Here is a 25,924-nt window from a genome sequence, read left to right on the forward strand (position 1 = left end):
GTGGAGATCCTGAGTCTAGGGACTCAGGCAGCTGAGGTACACTTAGGGGTCTCAAGGTAGTAACTATTTACCAACCGGTGTGTACATAACTTTACATGTCAGCTGAGCGTTAACGTTTAAGGACCATTTGTATTTTCTCTGTGCATTGCTTATTTCTTTTGCCACTTTTTTGTGTTATCTTTGTTGATTCATAGATTCACTGTGATCCTTTATCAGAATAGACCATATCCCAGTTCCATCTTGTCCTAAGAAGTCCTCGGTGTCAGTGAAGTAAAGTTTATGACGTGTTCCCTTCACGGACAGCACTTTTTGTATCTCTCTGGATATCTCACAGGAAAAGCCCCTTATCCTGTTCTCTTTTAAGAGCATGATGGCAGTGTTCAGCTTCTCTTCTGTAAAAATTTTAGAATAATCAGCTTGTTAGGATAATATGGAAAATTCTGGGGATTTTGCTCCGATATGCACTTAACCAGTGGGATTCGGCCTCGGAGAACCAGCGCCTTATGACACTGACTCTTCCCATCCATGAGCCTGGTTGTACTTCTCTATTTGTGCAGATTTTTCTGAATGTCCTTTGATGAAGTATCACAGTTTCCTCCAGAATGGTATCGTAAATCATTTGTTCGATTTACTCCTAACTTATACATTTTGTCTTGCTATTTAAAGTGTATCTTTAAACTTTTTTCAACTTCATTGCTAGTATCACATGCTTTTTAGACAGTGAAGATACAGTAGAAGTATGAAATGTTTTAATTAAAAAATAAGAGCATAATTATATTAAACTATATACTATACAATCTCTGAGAAAGTTCAGCTTAAATAACAAAGCCTGCTGTGGTATCCGACAGGCAGATACACCGAGGAGTTCACACTGTGGGGCACGCCGAGACGCTGAGACACTGTCCGCTCGGGGAGCACGTCACTCCACCATCGCTAAGTCTTTCAGGCTGTGGCTCTTTTGTCTCTTGGCCTTGTAGCCCGGACGCAGGAGCTCTATCTTCCTTTTCTTTGCTTCACCTTTATTTTTGTGTTTCTTCAGCTTCTTCTTGGCAGCAATATCGGGGTTAGTTACGAACTTGAAAAAAGAATAGAAATTTTCTATTACTTTAAAAGTGAATGTTAAACCAATAAAAATCAAATGCACATACAGACCATTTTATTCACCTCTAAACACAAGTGTTTACACGGCCACCAAAGTATATCTGGAGCCCCAGCGATAAAGCCCCCACTTCTCAGACACTTGGGTAAGTTCCTCTTTCCTCCCTGGGTAGGTGTGATGCACGTGTGTGCACACAGCCCCAGTTAAAAATAGTTACTAAGCCTAACATACAGGTCACGTCATATTTCAAACAGCAGACTCACCTCCAAAGCCTTTCTCTTCTTCCGGAGTGCCCTTTTCTCACTAGCCTGTTTCTGAACAGACGCGAAGGCTAATGAGAAGCTCTCCAGCCCAACCAGCTTTTTAAGTAATTCTATGATTTCCTGGGATAGATTCTTCAGCGAAGGATCTAATCACACAAAAAGTAATAATCAGAGAGTCAGTGATGTAGGGAAGGATACATCTGAATATTTATAAAATTAACATGCGCGGTTTAAACTGCGGCATTATCACTTTTATTCAACATTAAGCGCTAATCTGACACCAATCCCTACATTTCTGAGATGAGAGAACCAGAAGTGTTGGACACAGCTCCCAGCCACCACCTCATCCAGGATGCAAGGAGGGATGTCCACTTCTAGTGGACTCTGGGCTCAGAAGACCTTATTTTGAGAACGAGACAGCAGTTTTTGGTTACCTTTGTTAATCTGCTCATCGCTGCAGATGGGGGCAGGTAAGGATGTTTCTCTAGACCCTCTCTAATTCACAGGTCACAGAGGCTTAGCTCTGGCCATAACATTTGGGGGTGGGAGGGTAGAGTATTAAAGATTCCTTTGTGAAGCTGATGAAAAGCTACGCTCGCCCGTCTTTCCCTGCCTTCTTTCCCCCGAATGCAAATCACTTACAGATTTTTGCATCAGTTTCAGGAGAGTTCAGCATACCTGTTCAAGTTTTTTGAAAATAGGCAATAGGCCTTTTCTCATTATTGAACCCTAATGCCTGGCAAATATTAGGTGCTCAGTAAATGTTGGCTGATGAGAACCAAAGCAGACCCAACCTTTACCACTGCTTTTTCCTCTTTAAAGAGGAAGGAAACTTTCAGGGTTTTAGGACCAACACACATCATTGTTTTATTTTAAAACTGTGGAATATCTACCTTCTCTTTCCAGCCCCCAATTTCCACTTTTCCTAGTATCAAAATAGGCATTTTAGGATAAGTGAGGCTGATGCACCAAATGCACCAGGAAAGGAAAAAAATATTAAAAAGTACTTAAATACTATTTCATGCTTTTGCCTTATAATTCTTGAGAATATAATGACATTTCATTGTTCATTATTTATAGCACTATGAGGTTCAGAACCACCTCAATTTATAGTTTCCTTTGAGTATTTACGCTTAGGAGTAAAATATCTCTTAAGGAACATTCACTCTTAGACATGAGAAAGTATAAGGGAAGGTAGTGAAATACAGCACAAACACGCCTTATTTTTTGGTATCAATTATCTTGATGTTTAGCAAGTTCTTTTTCTTACACTCTGAAGGAGGGAGGACAGAAAAGAAGAAAGCACTCAGGGAGAGGTGCAAGTATTCAGAAGAGAGGCCACAGTTACCCTGGTCCGAATAGGTGCTGTTCAGTTCTCGGAACAGAGGATCTATGATCACCGGGAGATACGGCTTCACCTTGTCTACTCCAAGGTCCATTGCCACAGCTCCGAGAAACTTAAAGATGCATGTTCTCTGAAAATACAGACTGTTTTCATTAGAAGTGTCCCTCTTATACTTACAGCCACACAAACAGTTAATTTACAAAACAAGGTCCACGTTGGGGCAGATACTGCTATAGTTCTGGATGCAAAAGTTCCTAGGGACTTGGGAGGATCACTAGCACCACTAAAAATACTTCAAGTAATAATGACTACTTTGTCACTCTGCACATTTACTGTACCTTTAAGAGGTTTCTAGGTGAGTAAGCTGCTTCCAGTTTTGCGATCCGAGACAACTTCTGGATCAACCACAGCAGCGTGGCTGGCTTGCTGTGCTCTTCCTTCCCCTCTTCATTCTGCTCTTCGTCGGAGTCCGCCTTCTCATCCGGACGGGCCTCTGGTTCTGCTTCCTCTTTGGCTACCCCAGGTCCTACAGCTGCTTGTGCTTCCAAGTCTCCTTTCCTCTCACCTTGCTTATCCCCAGAATCAAGTTCCAGTAAATATAAGACTTTGGCTACAAACAACAAATTCTTAACAACCTAAAAAAAAAAAAAAAAAGTTTGGGCATGCTAGCTGAGATCCCTCTTTACATAGAGCATCCACCTCGTTTCTGGTGCCCCTATCTCTTAGTCTATATTGCTACATCTGGTCCGTAACGACTCACAGGAGATGTGGTTAGGGCCTTGCTCGTATCCACGTAGCACCCGCATCACCTACCAGCCCAGCTGCTCTGTCGAAAGGAGGTACAAGGGAGCGAGCAGTAGACCTACTATTCAAAACTATTTATATTTACAAATGCCTTCTCTAAATTTAATTTCACATTATCGTTAAATTTTACAACATGAAATCACATAAAGCTTTTTAGCGACAGAATTATTTGTCTTCTGCTAAGGAAAGACAATTCTTAGACCATGCAGTAGTATGAACATTATTTGCTTTCTCTTCAAATTCGAAGAAAAGGAATTCAGTATTGTAATTTAATATAAAAATAATCGGTGCCCTTCAAAGATCTGGTCACTCACTACAGATGAAAAGATTTAATGAACAGCCTCCCACTGCACCATCTTTGTTGGGAATGTTAAATGGTGCCAAGAGTAACCCCAAATGGACCCGAGAGTCAATTAGAAATATGTGCATAACTGAACATATATTTGAGCGTATGTTTCTATTTCATTTAATTCCCCAAGCAGACTAGGAAAAAAGGCCCCCAAAACAAACCAAACACCAAATGTGAGCCCATTCCTAGAATGTTGGTAGAATAGGTCCCTTCTATTTAATTGGGTAAGATTATAATATTGTATTTACCTGCTCTCCTTGAGATTGATCCAGGAATTTGGAATGCAACTGACGACAGGAGGCTAGGGAGATACTTTTCATCTGTGAAAAGAAAAGGGACATCAGTACACACAATACAGGGTATCCCTGAGTAACTAGCCATAATATAATAGCTAAGAAACTATATTTTGCTCTGACCACTTGTATACATCTGGAGAGGGAAGGTCCATGACCAAAAATTGTATTGGGTTGGCCAAAAAGTTCATTTGTATTTTTCCACGAGATGGCTATAAGTAGCACTTAGTTGTCTTTACCTTCATTCAAAACAATTTTGCAAGATTGTATTGTGACAGCTGCCATATCAGCGGGCGTTCAAAAAAACATCAAAATCAGTGAATTTTTGTGTGGCCATTTTAAAGATGGAAGAAAATAAGCAATTTTCAGCACATTATGCTTTATTATTTCAAAAAAAGTATTTCAAAAAATACAACTAAAACGCAAAACGAGATTTGTGCAGTGTATGGAGAAGGTGCTGTGACTGGTCAAACATGTCAGACGTGGTCTGTGAAGTTTAGTGGTGGCGAGCTCCTGCTGAATGACGCTCCATGGTCAGGGAGACCAGGTGAAGTTGACAATGATCAAATCAAGATACTAATTGAGAAAAGTCAATGTTAAACCACAATGGAGATAGCCAACATACTCAAAATATCCAAGTTGATAAAGTTATTGGTGAGAATGAAAAATGTATCTTTTAGTAGTTCATGGAACTAAAAGTACTTTTTGGCCAACCCAATACAACAGTTCTCTTCCATCTGCCACAAGCATCTAAACCAAAGGAAATGGTATACTTTTGAGCTCTGGCAAGACACAGCTCATGAGTCCTGAATTATTAGAGGAGAACCTGGCAACATTCCAGTACTTTTTTTTCTTCTACCCTCCCTGCAGAGTTCCCACTATGAGCCTGGTGGTGTGTTAGCCCTTAAGAACTGAGAGATGGATGTAACTCGGTCCCCACCTAACATTTTCAGGAACATGATCTTATTTGGTTATAAGGTTTTGCAGGAGGCAGGACAGACAGTATTCATCTTATTTTCCAATGTCGACAGCTTATGCATATAATGAAAAATGAATGCTAAAATAAAGCAAAGGTCTGACTAGACTGATAGTCTAAAAATTATCTTTATAAAACCTTGGCCTTCAGGGTGACCCCTCTCTGGTTCCTAATATTCCTATAGATTCCCATATGCAACAAGCTGCAGGCTGGAAGGGCTTCTCCCAAGGGCCAACCCCAGGGTGGTTGCAAGAACCAGAACGAGTATCTCACAATGATCACAAGGAAAGAAAGAGGTTTTAGAGAAACCTTACCTTTTGGTGAAGGTCACTTGTTAGGAACCTGACTGCTACAGGTTCTGTGAGTTTCCTTTTAGTCTTTTTGACATTCTGTTTTCTAATAAGCTCCTCAGGTTGGCAAGAGGCAAAGAGCAATCCAAAAATCTGGGCTGCGGTGAGCCACACCCAGTTGTGCGGGTGTCTCAGGTGAGAGTGCACGTGACCTAAGGAAACCGAAATGCATGCTCAGCTGTCTCACAGCTTTCCAGACTCTGGTGGTAAGGAGGACTAATCTAGGTACTTCTCGAGTACTTATTACACACTCAGATTTGGGAACTGAACATAGACAAAACAGTCCCCACTTCCCAGATGCTCTCACGTAGCCGGGGCGCAGTGAGGTCACGGACGCTGGAAACTGCTAGCAAACCAACTGCTGACTCGGTAAAGGGCACGGGAGAGGGGAGCCCAAAACCAGTTCCGTAACAACTGGTTTCCAATTCAAGGTCGGTAAGGTAGCACCAACGTTTACGGTTTCTAAATTAAAATTAACGTGTGTATGTAATACACGTTATTTGTTTCTCATAACTACTGAAATTGGTGGCTCCAAGTAGCTTCCAGGAAAGCATCATTTATTGATGCTTCCTGTGTGCCAGGCCCAGGGCTTTCAGACCTCACAACAGTCCTGCCAGGCTGGAGCCGTCACTTCCATTTCATATTACAGACGAGGAATCGACGTTTCAGAGGGGCTACGCGCCATGTCAGTGGTCACAGGCAGAGCCAAGCCTGGGCTCCAGCTCCGCCGACCACGAAGCTCATCCTCTTACATATGACTCTTTCAGAGCCAAAAACGGTTACGCTGCACTGCTGTTCTCCATGTACCGTACTTATAACTTGGAAAGCCTTGTGGTGTCGGGGAACAGGATTAAAATTCTGCACTAATCATGTCATAGCTGAGTTTTAGTCTCGGTTGCTATATTTCATGAACGTGGCTTTATTTTGGTTGTGCATGAACTTTTGCAATAACCTGGCCATGTCTCAGCAGAGCCACGCCAGAGGAGGCCATACAGTGACTTCGTAATGGTTTGACTTCTAAGATCATGGGGTCTTTTCAGACACATGGGCACTTACAGCGTCCATTCTAATGTTTATTTCCTCCTGACTAATCAAAGTTGAACATGTTAATTTTAAAATTCTGGGATATTCTTTTTCATTCAGAGTGATATAGGACTATTTATAGCTATTTAAAGGGATATTTACTAACTGCATTATACTAATAGTAATATGATTACTTAGGTACAAACAGGATATAAAAGTCTATATGGAGTTATACAACCTCAAAAAGAAAGGGAAAAAACCCAAAAGACTGGAGGGAAATATATACCAAATTGTCACCAAGTAGCAAGGAGGACTTTGGAAATTTTTTCCATTTTTATACTCCCTGATAATTAATATTCTTTCTTTTATAAACAAAATGTATTGCTTACAAAGTCATAAATATATGTATATATATTTCAGAAAGAAACATTTTCGCTGTAATCAATATGAAAGGGCCCTTTAAGTCTCTTTCTCATGGACTTTTCCCCTGACATTATATACTTTCTGAAGTATTCATATTCTAATCTCCCAAATCTGCTCTCAATAATTTTATCACAGTTAGTGTGTTTATTTTTAGATTTAAACAAAAATATAACACTCACTCCAGATTCTACTCAAAGTCTGAGAGGGCTTGGTAAACTGAATAACGTTACATTCCTTGATGAGTTTACTTATCAGTGTAAGAAAACTGAATAGAAGGCGATCTGCAGCTTTTTCTTCAGCCTCTTCCATGATCTAGAAACAGGATGGATGCAGACGAGTTAACACAATTTCAGAGCATCTGATGGACACTTTCATTCCAGCATGTAACTCTACGCCCGGGCTTCTCCACCTCAGCACTCCTGACATTTAGACTAGGAGAGCCTTTGTGGTAGGAGCCGCCCTGGGCACTGCGGTGCATTTGGCAACATCCATGGCTCCTCCCCACTGGACGCGAGTGCCTCCTGCCCTCTAGCTGGGACCACCGAACTGCTAACTGACTCCTTTGGGACAGAATCACCCTGCTTGAGAACCTCTGACTGTCCCATATTACGGAAGATAACTTACTTTAACCCTCATTTAATGAAGAAGATCCAACTGCATTAAATTCTTGCTCTTATACATAAAAAAAACATTTCTGAACACATTACTTATTGACCATACCATCTGAAGCAAAACTATAAAAACTAGCAAAACTTTTATTCCCTAGCTGCTAGCAAATAACTTACCTCCTCGAAGTTTTCAGGATCAATTTCCTTTTCGATCACAGGGAGAACAGTTCCAAGTCTTCTTTCAAAAGTGAGTCCTTCACTTTCCGCAAACAAGCCACAGACCAGGGCAGCTAGCTGTCTATTTAATCTCTACCAAAAACAAACCACAAGACAAGGTCAACACGACGTGGGAGGCTGTTTCCGGTGCTACAAGGGAAGATGGGCATGACGCTGTTCTCAGCCATCCTTCACAAGACCAGAAATCAATGGAAAACTGATCATTGTGGCTGACAAGAATATGAAGGAATCTTCATACCCAAGGGCATTTCAAAAAGTGATATTGGCCCTGGCTGGTGTAGTTCAGTGGATTGAGCGCGGGCTGCAAACCAAGGTGTCGCAGGTTCGATTCCCAGCCAGGGCACATGCCTGGGTTGCAGGCCACGGCCCCCAGCAACCGCACATTGATGTTTCTCTCTCTCTTTCTCCCTCCCTTCCCTCTCAAAAATAAATGAAATCTAAAAAAAAAAAGTGATATTCATCATTATCCACTTTTCTCATTGTAAATTTAAAAAAAAAATGGAAAGAAGTTTCATATCATCCCCTATCCTGCCCCCCCACCCCCGCACCCCAGCCAACTTCTACCTTTAACAATATGTAAACCAGTATTAAGATGTGCTGTGTTGTTAATGTCCCACAAAAGATGGGCCAGTGGTGACAGTGGCAGAGTCAACAAGTGGACACAATCACTGGCAAAAATTACACTCCATCAACCAAATAAGCAAAAAAGCCAAACTGGAAACAAACACTCAGCGGTGGGGGCTGGTAAATGACGAGACATTCAAGCAGTGGAGTAACGGCCGGACATTACCCACGTGGCGGGACTACAGGGCACTCTCACGTTGTCACCTCTACAACGTCTCACATTTTCTGAAATCTTACTATGAAATTATATTATTAACACAATCAAATGCAAATAATAAAGCTATCGGGGAAAAATTAATTCGACGATGTATATGCATTCTTAAAGTACAAACACCAAAAGCTAAGACTTTTCATTGAAACGTGACTAAAAGCAACCCTCACCTTCTTTGCTCCAAACCACTTGGTGACCATTTCGAAAAGCCAATCTTTCTTCTCAAGGTTGATTTTACTGAGTAAGGATTTGATCGTCATGGACGCCATCTTTTTACACATGGCGGAGTCATCGTTCACCATCATCAGACACAGAGGGATAAAGAACATCCCGCAGTTCTCATGGAGCAGCCCCTGAAGGAAAACGGGCACTTATCAGCACACTCAGAGGGAAGCTTACAGATGACCCCCAAAAAGAGGACCTTGGGCTCCCAAGGGCTCATGGGAAACCCAGCTAGCAGTGTGTCTGGGTGACGCACGGTACCTGAGGGAATGTGTCAAAGAGATAAGCAATCATTTCCAAGGTGGACTCTCTCCCGGTCTCGTGTTCATAACTAGGGCAAGAACATCAGAAGGATTTGTCAGTGCCTTTTAATTTTACCAATAATTATTTTTAAGAATTTGTAACACTGTCTTAAGGTGCCAGCTTATTTCTACTTTCTTAAAAAGTAGAAAACATTCCATTTTCCCAATTTTAATGCTTGTATATATCATGCTACTGTGCCGTGTTAAATATAATTTTGTTCGATCTCCTAAGTGGACTCTAATGAAAGCAACAGTTGGACTGAAGTGAAACGCAACGTACAGAATCGCTACGTGAAGCCACACACAATGTTTGCTGGCTAAGTCAATGATCCACATCAGAGAACGTGCCATTACGTTTAGGTGTGTTCTTTTCAAAACAGGCGCCACATTGAAAGGAGAGAAGAAACTACCCCACTGCCTCTGTGTAGTTTATGGCTTAAACTTACTTCAGCTGAGCGAGCATGAATTCCAAGTTTGGTCTCAATTTATCACCCAGGGGATAGTCAAGAATATATTTCAGAAAAACCTAGGAACAGAAGTCACACAAAAGATTACTGGGATCCTATCTCTCCAGGACTCCTGTTTCCTCAGCTGCTTTCTGGGACACGTGGGCGGGTTAAGAAGGCCTCTCAGAATAGTGATCGGTTCAGCAAAGTTCACTGCTGCACCCCTTCCTCTCTCCTCCCTCTTCACTTGTAAAGGTCCTGCCCACAGGCCTGATGGAGTCAGGCCCTGGCCCACCCCTGGCATGCTTGCTAAGGGCTTGCTAAGGGCACCAACATGTGCCACCCCCCTTCAACGGGAACGCGAAGCCCTGTTCTTGCCTCCACTCTCGCTTCCGCGCCAACGCTCAGGAGACAAGCCTTGCCCGACTCCAGACTAGGAGAACCAGACTAGGGTGGTTCTCCACCTGATCGTATGCTCTTACTATATGCTCTTCCATATTTCATTCATTTTGAGAAGTGCAGTTTTTCACATTTTAACATCTGAGATGGGGATGAGTCTTACAATAGATGGCATGTTACCCTTGTCATAGGTTTGGTTTGGTTTGGTTTGAGACCTATTAATAATGGTGTGTCCTATGATCAAATCCGATAACACTTCTTCCCCCCTGGCACTAACAATGTCTGAAATTAAATAACTGTTTGTGGAATTTTGTTTTGTGACTGTTGGGGAGAATTTTGCCATCCACTCTTCCGGCAGCAGTGACACGCAAGGGTGTGCGTAGTCGTCCCCGGCCGCATCGCTGCACGGAAATCCTTGCTGCAGGCTGTCATGCTGCAGAAGGAAAAGGTGCTTCTTCGTCTATCTGAACACGCCTCATACAAGGGGCTACACTCAAACTGCTCCTTGTTAACAGAAAACCTAAGTCGAGGCTGAGACCCCTTCTCACACTTGGAGTGTACATGGGATCCCAAGTCACAGAATAAAACATCAATACGATAGCAAGTCGCCTTCAGAACTCAGTCCATGTCGACATCGATCTAAAAACCATACAGAGGAGGCAGGGCCAGCCCTTGCCATGGGAGTAAGCTCTGCACAAACCTGTCTGCACTGGACTCGGACGGGCTCGCTTTGTGCAGAAATCGCTAGCTTGGACACTTTCCGCATGACGTCATCAATTTCTGGAACCAGCAACTTCCTTGATAAAATGGCCTAAATTACAAAGGAAAAGACATACTCTTCATGTCCATTGCAATTGGGCATAAGCTGACCTGATTGAAGTAGTTAAAATCGCTAAAGGAAGTTGAAGTAGTCACAGGGAGTTTTCAAACATAATGCAAGTACCTCCAAAAGAAAAACAACGTACACTTAAAAATCATTATAACACACGATTTTATGCTATGTATATTTCACCATAATTAAATAAAAGAAAAACAATGTCCAGTGTGACAAATACAAATACATACCTGTATTTGTACAGAATTCCTTGGAAGCACTAATATAAAACTCACATTCAAACATTTTAATAACCACCAAAATTGTCATCTTTATAAATTACTCAATTTTGAAAGTCTACAGCTAGTCAAAACACCATGTTGCATGTTATTTTAAATACCCGACGCGAGGCTCATGAACTGTAAAATCCGACATTCTGATGACACCGCACCTTGAGGAGACCAAACGCAGTGGCCTGTCTTGACGTGTCGTAAATGTCCTCCTCGGCATATGCTAGCAGAACCTGGAGCTGCTTTTCGGTTACCTGGTAAGACTTCACTTTCTTCACAAGGATGGTCACACACTGCAAGTTACAACAGGGAGGTTAAAGGCCAGGATGCCCCGCAAATCAGGATCCAGTGAAATCGTGAGGACTTAATACAGTAGCAATGCTTTTTCACACAGAAAACCAACCCTCTGACCTTAGCAAATTAATCTGGAAAAAATTCTGACCAAGATGACAAAGGACAATGTGGAAAACCGACTTTGATGTTGATTCTGGGTCTGGCTTTTCCTAAGCGGAAGTGAAACCGCCTCACCTTGAAACAATTTACCACCAGGTGGAAGTTCTGGCCCTTGGCAGCCCCGAGTTTTGCATAGTCCTTCAGCAACAGGAAAAGGTGTTTTGTCAGCTGTTCCGCTGTGGTTTCTATGGAAGGCAGAGGGAACCTCAAGACCCAAATCAGGCACTGTAATGCACCTGTGATCACCTGAAAAGCAAAACCAACAAAACCAATCAACTTATAGTGACCACACTCAACAGCCCAGCACCCAGGGCTGTGTACTCCACAGGCAATCGACGTGAAGGGATGCAACAACGCTCTGCCCAGCGCACTCTGGACGAACGGTGCCCAGGGCGTAAGAAGACAGGCAGTGTCCCGTTCCTTGCTGTGGAAGAGCTTACTGCCTCGCCAAGGCAAGTGAGGATGCATCACAAGCTCCCTGCCCATATTCTCAACCTGCATGGGTTAAATAGCATAGGTTGGCCCACTTAAACAATTTTTTTGAAAAATACATTATAAATGACTTTTCTATTTTCTAAAATGGTATTTCAGTGTAATCATTCTTATTCAGTTTGTATTATGCATACAAGACACTAATGAGTATTATAAATACAAAGACAAAAAGGATGCCATTGTCTATTTATGGAGCAGGTAGCTGGCCCAGAAATTAAGCAGGGGAAACAACAAGCTATAATTTAAAACAGTTAACTCCTGTGCTAAAAGCATTAAAAAAGTAGGTTGGGACCAGCTGATTTACACGAGAATCCCTGAACCCCCATGCCGAACCTCAGAGATCACCTACATCGGCTTGTTCACCTAGTTCCGCTGCACCTCACGGACTCCCACCACTCTGGCTGCCGTGATGGCCCTACTGCACTGGGTTAGATGGAGATACAGAGGAAAAAGCTGCAGGGTTAAAAGACCAGCACATAAATCCCAGCTCTACAACTTTTACCTACTTGACTACAGAGATGTCACTCAATCTCTCGGAACCTTCACCACAAAACAGACAAGCTGAGGATGTGGGAGGGTGGAGGCTTTGGCGTCTGAGACTGAGGCTCATATCCTCTATCACAGGTGGCAAACAAAGCCCTTGGACCAAATCCGGCCCTCCACCTTGTTTTATCCGACCCTCCACCCTGTTTCTACCTGGTGGCAGTGCCAAGCTCCTTGCCCCTAGTTAAGGAGCAGTTACATTTACACAGCCCTAAAATTACATTTGGCCCTTTAAAGGCAACCTCGAGGCTGATGTGGACCCCGGTGAAAATGAGTTTGACACCCCTGCCCTGTATCTATGATCTGGAGCAGGTCACTTAGTCTAAGGCCGAGTCTTCTCATCTGTAAAGCAGAAACAGTACTACTGTATGCCCCTTGGGTTGTTCTGAGGGTTCGTGGCAGTGAGTAGTGGCAGTGATGGCGATGATGATCACTGACATGGGGACACCTCCATTCGCCCTCATGAAGTTGCTGCGAGGATCAAATAAAGCAATTAATGTACTCAGAGGGGCTTTCCAAACGGTTCAGGGCTATCAAAACATATGGGATTACTAAATTGGGGAGCAATTTAATGCAGGGAACGGAGGAGGTTCATGATGTCATAAATCCCTTTAAAAACCCATCTACCGTGTGACGCAGGACCCTAGAAGTTAAGTCCTAGGTGTTCTGCACGGCCCAGCTCTGGCGAAGGAGCAGGGGCTCACCTTCACATCCATGGAGCCCAGGCAGTCTATGAGGAGGGACACAAAAGGATCCAGCATCTCCAGAACGTGCTCACTCGAAGACTTGATCTTGGAAGTCTTCAAACTCAGATGCAGGAGCTAAAAGATTTCAAAAGATATCTCACAGCAGGTACTCATAAGACCAAATGAGTTAGGCAGAGGTGAGATGATTTTAAGAGACAACCTGAAATGTTAAGACGCTTCTATTTGATGTATAAAAATTTTGAAAAAACAGAAAACTGCCCGGGAGAGTCTCAGCAAAGGAGGTGGAGCTCACACTGCAGCTGAGGTTCTACGTTCATTCACCGAGTGGTTCCTTGGCATCTACTTCGGTCCCAGGCACGGGCTCAGCATGTGGGATGCGGCAATGACCGACGTGGGCAAGGTCCCTGCACGGATGGATCTTAGCCTGGGATACGGACTCGAGGAAATAATTTGCTGTAAATGCAGGGTTCTGTGGGGGATCTGGGCAGAGGGAGGCCTGGGTGATAAGGTCCTGGGCAGGAATGGCGTGGAGACTTTAAGAACCGAGGGAAAGCCACGTGTGGCTGGAACATGTGTTGAAATGGTGTAATAAGAGGCGAGGCCCTTGCAGCCCAAATGAAGGGCTGGCTCTCTCCTAGGAAAAATGCATGCCAATGAAGGGTTTTTAAAAGCTCACCGTCTTTTGAAAACATTCAAAGTAGTTTAGGGGTTCAAATTCATGGGCAAAGCAACAATGAAACCATAATAAATATTAATTCAGAATCATTAATTCTCAGGGAGTTATATTATCAAAGTCAGTACTAGAAAAGATAAATAGTAAATGGACTGATGTACCTTTTAAAAAAAGTTCCATGATTTATTTATGGTAAGGCATTTACCGTGGAAATAAGCAACACCAGAAATTCAGCAGAGCAGTAAAAGGCACAGACGCACTGTGGGCGGTGAGCCTCACTGTAAGGCGCTTACCCGAAGCCCAGACTCAATAAATATGTGCATGTTGGTCTTCCTGCTCACAACAGCTTTCTGCCCGCCTCGAACTGGAGTTGGGGGGAGCAGAAGACAGCTCTGGGGAGGCAGGCGTGGGTCTGGGGCCGGGGCTGCTGGATTTCTGTCAATCACAGTGAAATAAAAAATGAAATAAAGGAAAGAACGCCCCGAGTTGCATTCACATAAGCTACTGCAGCCCTCTCTGGGGGCGAGAGCTGAGCACTAAACACAGCACTGCTTGCTGGGGTTTTCTCTCCCTTGAGCACGAGAAACAGAGGGCACCCCCGACTCCAGATGAACAGCAAGGGCACTCCTTGCCTTTGATTTCTGAACTCCAGTGCCAAGAGTGTCTTTTAGAAAACAAAAAATCTAAAGGAAGCTTCCCAATACAGTATTTTTAAATCTTTTAAGGTCTAAATCTCTATTTGATCAGAACACAAGGTATATATTTAAACTCTATCCTAACTTTGAGTCAATAAATACCCCAAATAGAGATGGTATCAGAGAAATATGCTCCCCCCCCAAAAAAAGCGATTGTCACAGCAACCTCATTCATTGGAAAAATATTAATCTTTTTACTAAACAAATTATTAAAGTGAATAAGAACTGAATGGCTTAACAGAAGCAAACACCTAAATGATAGTTTTGTTTTGTTTTTTTTTTCTTTTTAAACTTACTTTTCTTTCTCTGTTAGCAGGGGGAGATTTTCACTGACCAAACCATAACTGAGCAACAGAATGGATTCTGCCGTCATCTCCTGATTTACAATCAATCCTGCGATGATTCGGCGTAAGGTCTCATGAACTTTCCGGGCCAGTTTTAAACTGGTGGTATTTTGTAAGATCTAAAGACAAACACAAATGCCATTCTGAGGTAACACAGAATTGTATTTGGATTTGTTGTAACAGTAGTTCAAAAATATATATATCTATTTATATATATACACACATATATAATTTTTAGTATATATTTTTCTAAATAGCACATTCTTAATAAAATTTCAAATAGATATAACACACAAAACCAAATGTACCCATAACCTCAACCCCAGAGAAAACCCCAGCCAGTGGCGTGAGTGCCCCTGAGTTCCCCGCACTTCTCTCTGCTCTCTGCTGGTGAGGCCCAAGGGTGCACAGCTGGAGACAGGATGCGACACTCGGAAGATGCTGACCCTCCAAGCACATTAAAAGCTATTCCTTTGCGTAGGACCTGGTAGTAATAACCTTCTTTGCATTGAAGGGATTTGATAATATGCATGGAAAATACACATGCTCTGGTCACTTTCCCTTATCCTGAAAACATATCTAACATTCTTAGATCAGGCTAAATACATTCTAGGAACAATTATGGAGTTAATCTAGCACCAAAACATTTGGAATTAGAGTTAATTCATGCCATTAGATAGTGCTTTTTGCTCCAGTTTTAGTACTTAAAATGGTGATAAAGAGAATTAATTAGTGTTTATTCAATGTTCACCCATACAGCAGGCACAGAGAACTCTATGAAGGGAGGTGAATTACAGTCCCTGCCCAATTAAGGCAGAAAGAACAGAAAAACGTTAGCTTCAGACCAGAAAGGTCTGAAACTAAATCTTGACTTTCCTCCTCAACCATGTTCCTTACTCCCTTCATGAGCCTGAATTTCTCTGTAGAGGGTGGCTGTGTAGATCAGAACAGATAACAAAGCATGATGTTTAGAACATAATACACGTTCCACAAATGACAGCTTTCCTCCTCGTGGCATTCTGGGAGCAGCAGTCTGCCTCCAAAGGCTACATTCTTAGCTGCTGACTGGACCAGCTGTGCTACTCACTTGCACTCTCCTTCTGCATCTCACAGCTCACATCAGGGACTCGGATTCTTGGATTAGAATGCTCAACCCAGGGCTGCCAGCTAGTGGCCACCAGGCACTTGGTGTCCTTACACCAGGGAAATTACAGTCAAGTGCAGTGTCAAGGTTTGCCCTGCGAGGCTCTTTTCAAGATCCCCTGTATTGCATCCAAGTCCTCACCTCTTTCAGTGGAAGGATAAGTTTTGTAACCTGATCTTTTCCTACAAACTTGCCCAGGATTTCATACGAATCGTAACTCTTGCTTCTTCGTGCCTCCATGACTTTGGAGAGGATCTGCTTTACTTCCTTCTCTTCGGCAATGGCACCAAACAGCTCGTGATTAAAAATCTTTAAAACAAAAGAGCCAAATGGCAGTTATGCACATTCAGCAAGATATACCAACATAAGCAGTCTTTCAAAAGAGCAATGGCAGATCCAAATCAAGGAAAGCAAGTAGGACTGGACTGAAATTAGATGGCAGGAATTTCTATTAGATTTCACTTTTGTCAATGTAGTTTAGGGACCAGTTACTAAAAAACAAATGCAGAAACATCTACAGGTTTATATCAGTGCGAAACAAAAGAACATGGTAAATTTTCAATGTCATCAATAGGTTCTGCAACTGTAAGTGAAGTAACGTGTAACAAAACCAGTTTTACCATAGGCTAATTGATATAAACATCTCATCAATGTTGTAATAAAATGACATCATTCAAGGGCCTACTGTACTACAGAGATTTACACATAAAACTGTATAATATATACAGAATCTTAGATATTACCAAATAGCTTAATTTCTTTTTAAGAATTCTCATGACATTTCCAAACCTAGTCATCAAAATTAATGCATTTAATTCAAAACGTTAGTGTCCGCAGTTTTAAATAAATAAAATGTGTGGCAAATTTAGTTTCTTCCTAATCTTACTCTCCAAATTATCAAATTATTTTATTTTAAAAGTTATTAATTTTTCACTATTATAAATAAAGCTCTGGCCATGACTGGTGTGGCTCAGTGAATTAAGTGCTGGCCTGTGAACCAAAGGGTTGCTGTTGCTGGTTCAATTCCCAGTCTAGAGCACATGGATGGGTTGCAGGCCATGTCCCCAGTAGGGGGCACACAAGAGGCAACCACACACTGATGTTTCTCTCCCTGTTTCTTCCTCCCTTCCCCTCTCTCTAAATATAAATAAATATTTAAAAATAAAATAAAGCTCTGGTAAACACACTTTTTATAAAACCACAGACCACATCTCTGATTACTGTTTTAAAACAGATTTTTGGAAGTGGTTGAAACTGTTGTCCATTTCCAAAGCTCTTGATACACACTGCCAGTTTCTTCCCAGAAAGGTCATACCAACTCATGACCTCCCAGCTCACTTCACTGGACTCTTAGCTTTCTGAACCTGCTCATTTGAGACATGAGACAGTGCATTATATTCACTTGCACAGGCTATTCACTGTCACTCTTGCTTATTATGTGAACTGATTTTTTGGTGTCTTTTGCCCACTTAAAAAAAATAAGAATTCCTTTCTCTAAATCTTACCTCAATCATTATAGCTAAAGAAGAGTCCAAATCTCCGACTTGTAGCTTGCCTGTGAGGCCATGCAGCAACATGTAAACAGTGAAAGTTAGCACGTGAACCTAAAATGAATGTATTAAAAAAGTATGAATGGTTAAGAACACCACACTAGAAAAAAAAATAAGAGCTAAAATCTACTGCCAGGGGAACGCTCAGAGTATATATCTGTCATTACTGCAGGGAGAAACTCTGACAAATAACACACTCCATCTAAAATCTTTCAACCAAGTGGTGACTTTGTACGAAGACACTCAGAAACATACGACCATGCTTAGGATGACAGCAACTAACAAGTCCGGGATTTATAAAAGCACAAGAACTTTATAAACCAAACCCCAACTAAGGTGCTTGCCAATGCAATCAAAGCTGGTACAAAGTGTTATGAAGAATGCAAATACATTTTTGCCAAGAGTAACCACAACTAACATTCCTAAGAGCTTGCCATAGGCTAGGCACGTATTAATACCTCACATGTACTGAATCATTTAATGCTCACCCATTCTATGAATGATGTAGGTGCTATGTTACCAGCATTTTTTAGAAGAGAAAGCAGAAGCACAGAGGTCAAGTAACTTGCCCAAGGTTACATGGGTAGGAAGCGGTAGAGGCAGGATTTGAAAGCAGATGGGCCGACGCCGAAGCCCTAGCTCTGCATCACCCTGCTGTGCGGCCTCTCAAGCTTTCTGATTCTTGATACTGCTTCTCGAGCTGCGAGACTATCCAGGTAAACATCAGACAATGACCACAGGGCAAGGACACACACGTGGTTGTAAGGACACAGACTGGATTTCAGAGGCATAATTTCATATACATCTACTTGTGAACTTGCAGTAATTTTACATATGTAAAATTTTTGTTGAGGGCTTTATGTGATTTTAAAAAATCCTTTTGGGAGGATGAGGAATGGCACTCAAAGAGTACAATCTTGGCAGTGTTTGCATGGTTAACATTAAAATCCAAACCAGTAGTGTCTGCATGGTTAACATTAAAATCCAAACCAGCTGTCCTCTATGTTATTATTTTTTATTCAGATTTTTTGGATGACATTGGCTAATGAAATCGTGTTTCAAGTGTTCAGTTTTACAATACACCATCTGTATGTTGCACTATTGACCCATTTACCCCTTACTACCTCTCTATTTTAGTTATTGTAATAAATAATAGGATGGACCTGAAAAACAGGTGGTTAAGAGCTACTCATTTAAATACCACTGGTGCTCCATTAAATTTTGAATAAATCCTCTAAGACAGAGTTGTGCTTTATTTATCTTTGTATGTGTAGTGCCTGACCCATCAGATTCAGAGTTCAAAACACTGGTGATAAGGATGCTCACAGAACTCATTCAGTACAACAAAAACATAAAGGAAGAAATGAAGGTCACACTAAGTGAAATAAAGAAAAATCTACAGGGAACCAACAGTGAAGGGGAGGAAACCAGGATTTGAACCAACAATTTGGAACAAGGAAGAAATAAGCATTCAACCAAAACAGCAAGAAGAAAAAAAAGACAGAGAATCTTAAAAGCAGCAAGAGAAAAGCAGAGAGTTACCTACAAAGGAGTTCTCGTAAGACTGTCAGCTGATTTAAGAAAGAAAGTTTGCAGGCAAGAAGGGACTGGCAATAAGTATTCAAAATGATGAAAAGCAAGGACCTACAATCTAGATTATTCCAACCAGCAAAGCTATCATTTAGAATGGAAGGGCAGAAAAAGTGCTTCCCAGACAAGGTAGAGTTAAAGGAGTTCATCATCACCAAGCCATTATTACATGAAACGTTAAAGGGAATTATTTAAGAAAAAGAAGATCAAAACCATGAACAGTAAAATGACAACAAATGCACAACCATCAACAACTGAATCTGAAAAAACGAAGTAAGCAAACAACCGGGACAGGAACAGAATCATAGATACAGAGATCATCTGGAGGGTTATCAGCTGGAGAGGGAAAAGGTACAGGGATTAAGAAGCATAACTGGTAGGTGCAAAACAGGGAGGTTAAGAATAGTACAGAAAATGAAGAAGTCAAAAAACCTTTATGTATGACCCATGGATGTGAACTAAGGTGGGCGGATTGCTGGAGGGAAGAAGGTTACTGGGCAGGAGAGTGTAAAGAAGGAAAATTGGAACAAGTCTAACTGCATAATCAATAATATATATATATTTTTAAAAGCTTGGAAATTCAGAAATGAAGAAAGAGCAGTAGAAATGATAAATATCAGGACAAAAAAACAGACCATTCTTCTTGAATTCTTTAAAATATGTTTGAATTCTTTAAAATATGTTTGATAAAACTCTCACACTACCTGATAACATTTTCAATATATGGCAATGTAATACAAAAAGAGAAGAGTGAAGGGATCTATATGGTATGTACATTCTACTTGAAATGGTAAAATAGTGACTCTCAGTAGATCATTAAAGGTAAGTGTATATGGTAATCCCTAGAGCAGCCACTAAAAACCATACAAAGAGAGGTGGTCAAAATGAACACTGATATTTTTAGTGTGTTAGACTTATGAAGTGTAGAACAGGAACCTTACCTATGAGCAAATGAGGACATGGGAGGGAGAACTACCAGGAATCTTGGCTGGACTTGAAAAGAACAAGCTGCAGTTTCTCTGACTTGAGCTCATCTTATTAAAATGCAGCTTCTGTAGGTCGGCTATAGGGCCCTGAATCCTGCATTTCTAACAGACTTCCAGTAGCTACTGATGGAGCTTGCCCAGCGCCCACACTGGGAGAGGTGAGGAGCTAGCAAGTCATGTAACTACTCAGAGAGCTTTGTATTCCCCCTATTTTATGACTTATGTCATATTTTTCAACTCTTAAACAGAGCATATGTTCTTTACTGTTCACCTTTGTGTCAATACATTCAATATGCATTCAGCGAGAATCTTTGGAAAAACTCACAGAATGCAGAACTTGATACTGTGACTTAAGAGCAAATGACAGGTTATGTAACCTAGACCTATAGTTTTTGCAAAAATCAAATATAGGAGCTTTTTAAAATGCTGATTAGAAACCTCTGACTCTTCTTGATTGCTACCTCGGCAGATCAGCCATACTGAAGACTGGCCCAAGGCACCGTGACTTAGTGTTCGAACTGCACACACGTAAACTCCAATCCAACTGGAAAATGAGGCACATGATGCAGTTTACCTGATATCCGCGGACAAGGGTAGTCTGTAATTCTTTTAAAATATATTGTAGGTAGTGCACACCCAAATCTTCTATTATTTTCGAAAGAGTGCTGCGTGCAATGTCTCTGACTTCTTGTGCTCTATTCTTGAGAAGGGCACACACTTTCAGCAAAACACTAGAAAATTAAAAAGTGACAAATAAAAACAAGTAAGCACATAAAGTATTAAGACCCTTTTCTTTCTTAATTGCCCATATCCCCACACTCCCAATCAGGATTATAAACCACAGCAAATTATGACAGTGCTTCTCTTCTTCCTGATAAAAGAGATTCAAAAGTCAGGAAGAAAGAACCAATGTTTGAGTTCGCGAAACTTTTCCAACTGTAACACAACACACCTTGGCAGATTAGTTTCCATAACTTCTCGTGGAAGGGAATGCATCAGTTTAACCATGGCAAAAGCTAAAGGAACTCGAACCACCTCCTCATCATTCACAACCTTGGATTTTATGAGCTTGTGTTCTTCTTCCCTTTTAGTCTGTGAGAAGAAATCAGGTTAAAGTAAAATTGAAGTAAGTGGATCAGGGACCTACCAATACCGCAACCTTTCATTTGAAAGATAAGCTCTTTTAATATAGCTTATGTCCATTTTTAAGTATAATGCCTTAAAAAACAGACCTGCAGATTATGATGCTAAGTGAAATAAACCAATCAGAGAAAGACAAATACCATATGATGTCACTTCTATGTGGAACCTAACAATCACAATAAACTGATGAACAAAACAGAAACAGGCACAGATTCATGGAACAGACTGACAGCTGTCAGCGGGGAGAGGGAGGGAGGGGGCTGGATGAAAGAAGGCGAAGGGATCAGCTAGGAAACATGTATGTATAACTCACAGACAACAGTGTGGTGATGGCCAGAGGGAAGGGTTAGCAGGGACTGGGTGGAGGTGGGCAAAGGGGGAGAAAATGGGGACATCTGTAATAGTGTCAACATTAAAAATAAAGTAAAAAAAAACCCTAAATTATGGAATTTAAGAATAAGCCTCTAAGAAATGTATAAATAGTAAAAACACAAATGTTTTTACAGAGGAACAACCAGAAAAGTAATAAAGCCAAGTTTTTACTAATGTGGGTTACAACTGCTGTGAAATATATAGAACTCATACAAAATTTTTATCAGTTGGGACTTTCAAGTATTTGAGTGACACTGCTGGTACATAAGAAATACAGTGTTTCAAATAAGATTGCTTACTAAAATATAGAATGACCAAGTCAATATTCTACACCAGGGGCTGGCAAAAGTTTTTCTTAGAGAGTCAGACAGTAAGTATTTTTTGTTTGCTTTCTGTTGGAACGATTCAACTCTGCTGTGGTAATGCAAAAGCAGAATTAGACTATATGTAAATAAATAAGCGTAAGTGTGTTCCAATAAAATTCCATGCACAAAAACAGGCTGCAGGCCAGATTCAAGGCCAGGGCCACAGTTAACCCATGTTTTACACTTAGTAGGAAGGGCTCTGGCTTCATGAGGATCCACTGCTAAACGCACCCTGTTAGCCAGGGGGGAGATAATTTTGAACAGGAGAGAAGTGGCCAAGAAGTAAAAAAGGGAAAGAGACTCTAATTTTAATCACCTGTTTTAGAAATGGGAGTCATCTCACCACCTACTTCAGAGATAAAAAAGCCTATGTCTACCATATGAAAATGATAATGAAGAAGGAACACTACTGCCCAGTTGCAGCAGATGAACCTGAAGATGACAAGACGAGAAAGAAGGTGAATCGTGAAAGGTTGAGATTAAAGAAAATCCAAAAGCTGAAGTCAATCAACAGTTCGGAGCCTAAGGCTGACAGGGCCCTGCAAACACCCCAGTTCACACAGACCTGCAGGGCCCCAGACACAGTGATTACCGTAGATGCCAGGCACTTGTGTAGCCTGGGCAGGATATCCCCTGTTATGGCTCCTTGGATATTTTTAATCGTTCTCTCCAATTCTTCCTTATTCTTCGGAAGGCAGGAGGAGGACTCGGTGGTACACTCGGTTCCCTTCGCTGGCGTTCCTTCACAATCGACTGGGTCAGGGTGTCCTGGTCCTTCGATGTGGCCTGACACACTCTCACATGGAGTTTCCATCTCCTCCTCACCCGAAAGCTCTAATTCCATGGCTTCGGGCTCTGGTAACCCAATCACTTCTGTTGTGTCTATGTTTAGTAAACGACAAAAGTCACCTTAAGTCAAATAAGGAAACAACACACTTGGGTTGAGCAGTCTTTTCTACCAACATCCAATAAAAAATATCTAGTCACCAATTACAGCAAGCTAAGTGCTGAGGAAACCACAGTCAATGGGAGGGTTATGGGTTTTTGTCCATCTGTCTGTCTGTTTTTTGCTTCCTCAGAGTTTAGTCTAATGAAGAAGGGAGACAAGTACACTGACAATTATAAAAGAGTGTGATCTTTGGGAACACACAGGAAGGTTAGTAGGGGAGGAGGATCTTAAGCGAAAGGAAAGCTTCCAAAGTACTGCGGTTGGCGGTTTCTGACAGTAAAAACCTACATTCACAAGCATGAAAATCACACTGGCAGCCGTCAGTTCTCATGCAGAAATGCTCTGTACTATGGGGTTCTGTTTATTAAAGAAAGTCCCGCAGCCCAGTATCGTGGATGGCGTCCAGCTGTGGCTCTGCTAACCAGCCCTGTGACTACAGTCAGTAGTTAACTTAACCCCCAGGGCTCTGGAGTCTTCACCAGTAAAATGGAGACAGCATCGACCCTGTAAGGCTATCGTGAGGATTAAATGCGATAAAGTCTATAATGCGTCTAGAATACAGGGTCCGGCAGAAGTAACGCCTGCTTGAGTGTGGCTGGTAGGGTAGTAATATGGATGTAGTAATTTATAGTATTAATTTGAACATTTCACCTAAAATGTCATATGGTATGCTTGAGTGTGACATTGTTATGTTACAGAATTACATGTCTATGATTTTGTAATAAAAAAGGTGCCGGACGCTATATGGTTCTGACACTTCACTGACTTTCCCAAAATGGAAGCTATTAGTCTGTTTTGCCTACTGGTTGTGTAGCTTTGGGAAAGTTACTTTGCATTTCTGAACCTTAATTTCTCCTGTCAAACATACTGGGTACCCAGTAACTAAGGTTCTTATGAGAACAAATGACACAGTGTCTATAAAATCCCAGCTCACAGTAGGAGCTCAAAAAAGTGCTTTAAACTTCAGAATATCTAAGAAGAAAAGAAACAGTTAAGCCAATTAATTATTTTAAATGTTTAAGTTTCTATTTATGCAAAATTGCAAAATGCAGATTCAACTGGCTAAAGGTAAACTGTGAAAGGGCTCTAGTGCACTGTTTAAAGCACGAATGGTTCCTACACACCAAATCACCTTCTCTGTTCATTACTGTGGTTCTAGAATGATTTTGCCATGAATCAAAGAATTAGAAAATTTTGAGTTAGAATGTTGGAGAAATGCAAACTGAGGGCCAGAATATTTCAACCTTTTTACCCCAAACAATCAGGATACATACTTTGGCCTGCCTAAGTATCCATTCTTTTCCTTATTTTTCTGTGCTGGCTAGAACTGCTAGTTTGATACTTGATATAAGCAGCAGTGGCAGGTCCTTGCCTCACTCTGGCTTTAAAGCAAAGTCTTTTAAACCTTTACTACTAACTATGATGTTGCATTAGATTTTTAAAAGGCATCTTTTAATAGGTTAAATACATGTTATTTATTCCTTGCTTGATAAGTGCTTTTATAACACGTAGATATTGAACTTATTTTTATTTATTTTTAAAGATTTTATTTACTTATTTTTTAGAGAGGGGAAGGGAGGGAGAGAAATATCAATGTGTGGTTGTCTCTCACATGGCCCCCACTGGGGACCTGGCCTGCAACTCAGGCAGGTGCCCTGACTAGGAATCGAACTGGCAACCCTTTGGTTCACAGCCCACACTCAATCCAGTGAGCTATGCCAGCCAGGTAGATACTAAATTTAATCAAAAGTTTCCCTTTTGTCAATTTAGATGACCAATATTTTTGTATGCTAATGTGTTAAATTCCATCAACCAGTTATTACAACTTCCTGAGTTAGTGGAGTATGCCCTCTTTCAATCACCTGAAAGAGCTGGTGTTAAGGCTGAAATGACTCAGTGCTTGAACATTTGCAGAAGTTGCCTATAGAACAGTCTGAGGCTAGCATTTTCACAGGAGAAGGTTTTTAACAACCAATTTAATTCCTTTAGTGGTTATATGTCCATCCAGATTTTCTATTTCTTCTGAAGCCAGTTTTTAAATTTTATTTTTCTTACATTTTGTACATTTCAGTCAAGTACTCAACTTTGTAAATACAAAGATCATAATATATTTTACCTTTTCATTTAATTGTGACCTTTTAAAGTTCCTGATATTATTATGCCTTCCATTTACAGTGACTGGTCCATTTATAATCTTGTCAAATACTTATTTTTAGTTTGAGGATCCTTTCTTATTGTATCTATTTCATATTTCATTAATTCTTACACTAATTTTTAATTCTTTTCTTACACATTTTTGCATTCATTGCTAAATAATCTTTTTAAACATGAATGCAATACTACTGGATTTCTATGTAAATAATCTATAGCTCAGATTTTTTCACCTATACAGTTTAGACTGGCCTTCTCTATTGTTAAATAAGTTTTTACAAGTATACTCAAAATATTCATTTTAACTTCTACCTGACTCATTCACTGGTCATTGCTATAAGAGCGAAAAAAGAGGAATAAGTTGAATTTTGTAATCTTTACTTCATTAGCATAAATTATCCAAACACAAAATAAAAATCTAGTTTAAGGAAGTTTTAAAAACTTACTTTCTTCATTCTGAATTTTTCTCATTTGTTCTTCAAGAGTTTTGTGGTCAAAGTGGAATGCGTCTAACACTATCACTAGCAAGCTGTTAAGAAAAGGTACACAGAAATACTTGGTTGTTTAATAATATCATTTGATGATTAAAAGGAGAAGTAATTCAAAGATATAAAAACATCAAAATTATTTTTACCAGTTTATGGTATTTTTGACTTTAACAAACATTACCATCACCTCAATAATAAAAT

At 40.9% G+C, this 25,924-nt stretch overlaps 1 protein-coding gene across 1 annotated transcript in view; it reads right to left on the reverse strand.

Annotated features, from left to right (window-relative positions):
- Positions 1 to 727: 727 nt before the first annotated feature.
- UTP20 (UTP20 small subunit processome component) overlaps positions 728 to 25,924 on the reverse strand; it is an 88,286-nt gene continuing 63,089 nt past the window's right edge. Inside the window, exons 40-62 of the mRNA XM_045826501.1 lie at positions 25,682 to 25,764; positions 22,728 to 23,017; positions 21,208 to 21,347; positions 20,830 to 20,986; positions 17,635 to 17,733; positions 16,271 to 16,438; positions 14,938 to 15,104; positions 14,240 to 14,381; positions 13,271 to 13,387; positions 11,607 to 11,777; positions 11,240 to 11,371; positions 10,675 to 10,785; positions 9,576 to 9,655; positions 9,089 to 9,158; positions 8,776 to 8,958; positions 7,711 to 7,842; positions 7,105 to 7,237; positions 5,444 to 5,631; positions 4,109 to 4,180; positions 3,046 to 3,342; positions 2,711 to 2,837; positions 1,363 to 1,508; positions 728 to 1,075 (exon numbers count right to left, since the gene is read on the reverse strand). Of these exons, the coding sequence (XP_045682457.1) occupies positions 920 to 1,075; positions 1,363 to 1,508; positions 2,711 to 2,837; positions 3,046 to 3,342; positions 4,109 to 4,180; positions 5,444 to 5,631; positions 7,105 to 7,237; positions 7,711 to 7,842; positions 8,776 to 8,958; positions 9,089 to 9,158; positions 9,576 to 9,655; positions 10,675 to 10,785; positions 11,240 to 11,371; positions 11,607 to 11,777; positions 13,271 to 13,387; positions 14,240 to 14,381; positions 14,938 to 15,104; positions 16,271 to 16,438; positions 17,635 to 17,733; positions 20,830 to 20,986; positions 21,208 to 21,347; positions 22,728 to 23,017; positions 25,682 to 25,764 (3,361 nt within the window). The 3' untranslated portion in view covers positions 728 to 919. The remainder of the gene's footprint in view (positions 1,076 to 1,362; positions 1,509 to 2,710; positions 2,838 to 3,045; positions 3,343 to 4,108; positions 4,181 to 5,443; positions 5,632 to 7,104; positions 7,238 to 7,710; positions 7,843 to 8,775; positions 8,959 to 9,088; positions 9,159 to 9,575; positions 9,656 to 10,674; positions 10,786 to 11,239; positions 11,372 to 11,606; positions 11,778 to 13,270; positions 13,388 to 14,239; positions 14,382 to 14,937; positions 15,105 to 16,270; positions 16,439 to 17,634; positions 17,734 to 20,829; positions 20,987 to 21,207; positions 21,348 to 22,727; positions 23,018 to 25,681; positions 25,765 to 25,924) is intronic.

This window comes from Phyllostomus hastatus, unplaced genomic scaffold, assembly GCF_019186645.2.
Source record: "Phyllostomus hastatus isolate PE091 unplaced genomic scaffold, TTU_PhHast_1.1 phas_scaffold_755, whole genome shotgun sequence".
NCBI classification, from domain to species: Eukaryota; Metazoa; Chordata; class Mammalia; order Chiroptera; family Phyllostomidae; genus Phyllostomus; species Phyllostomus hastatus.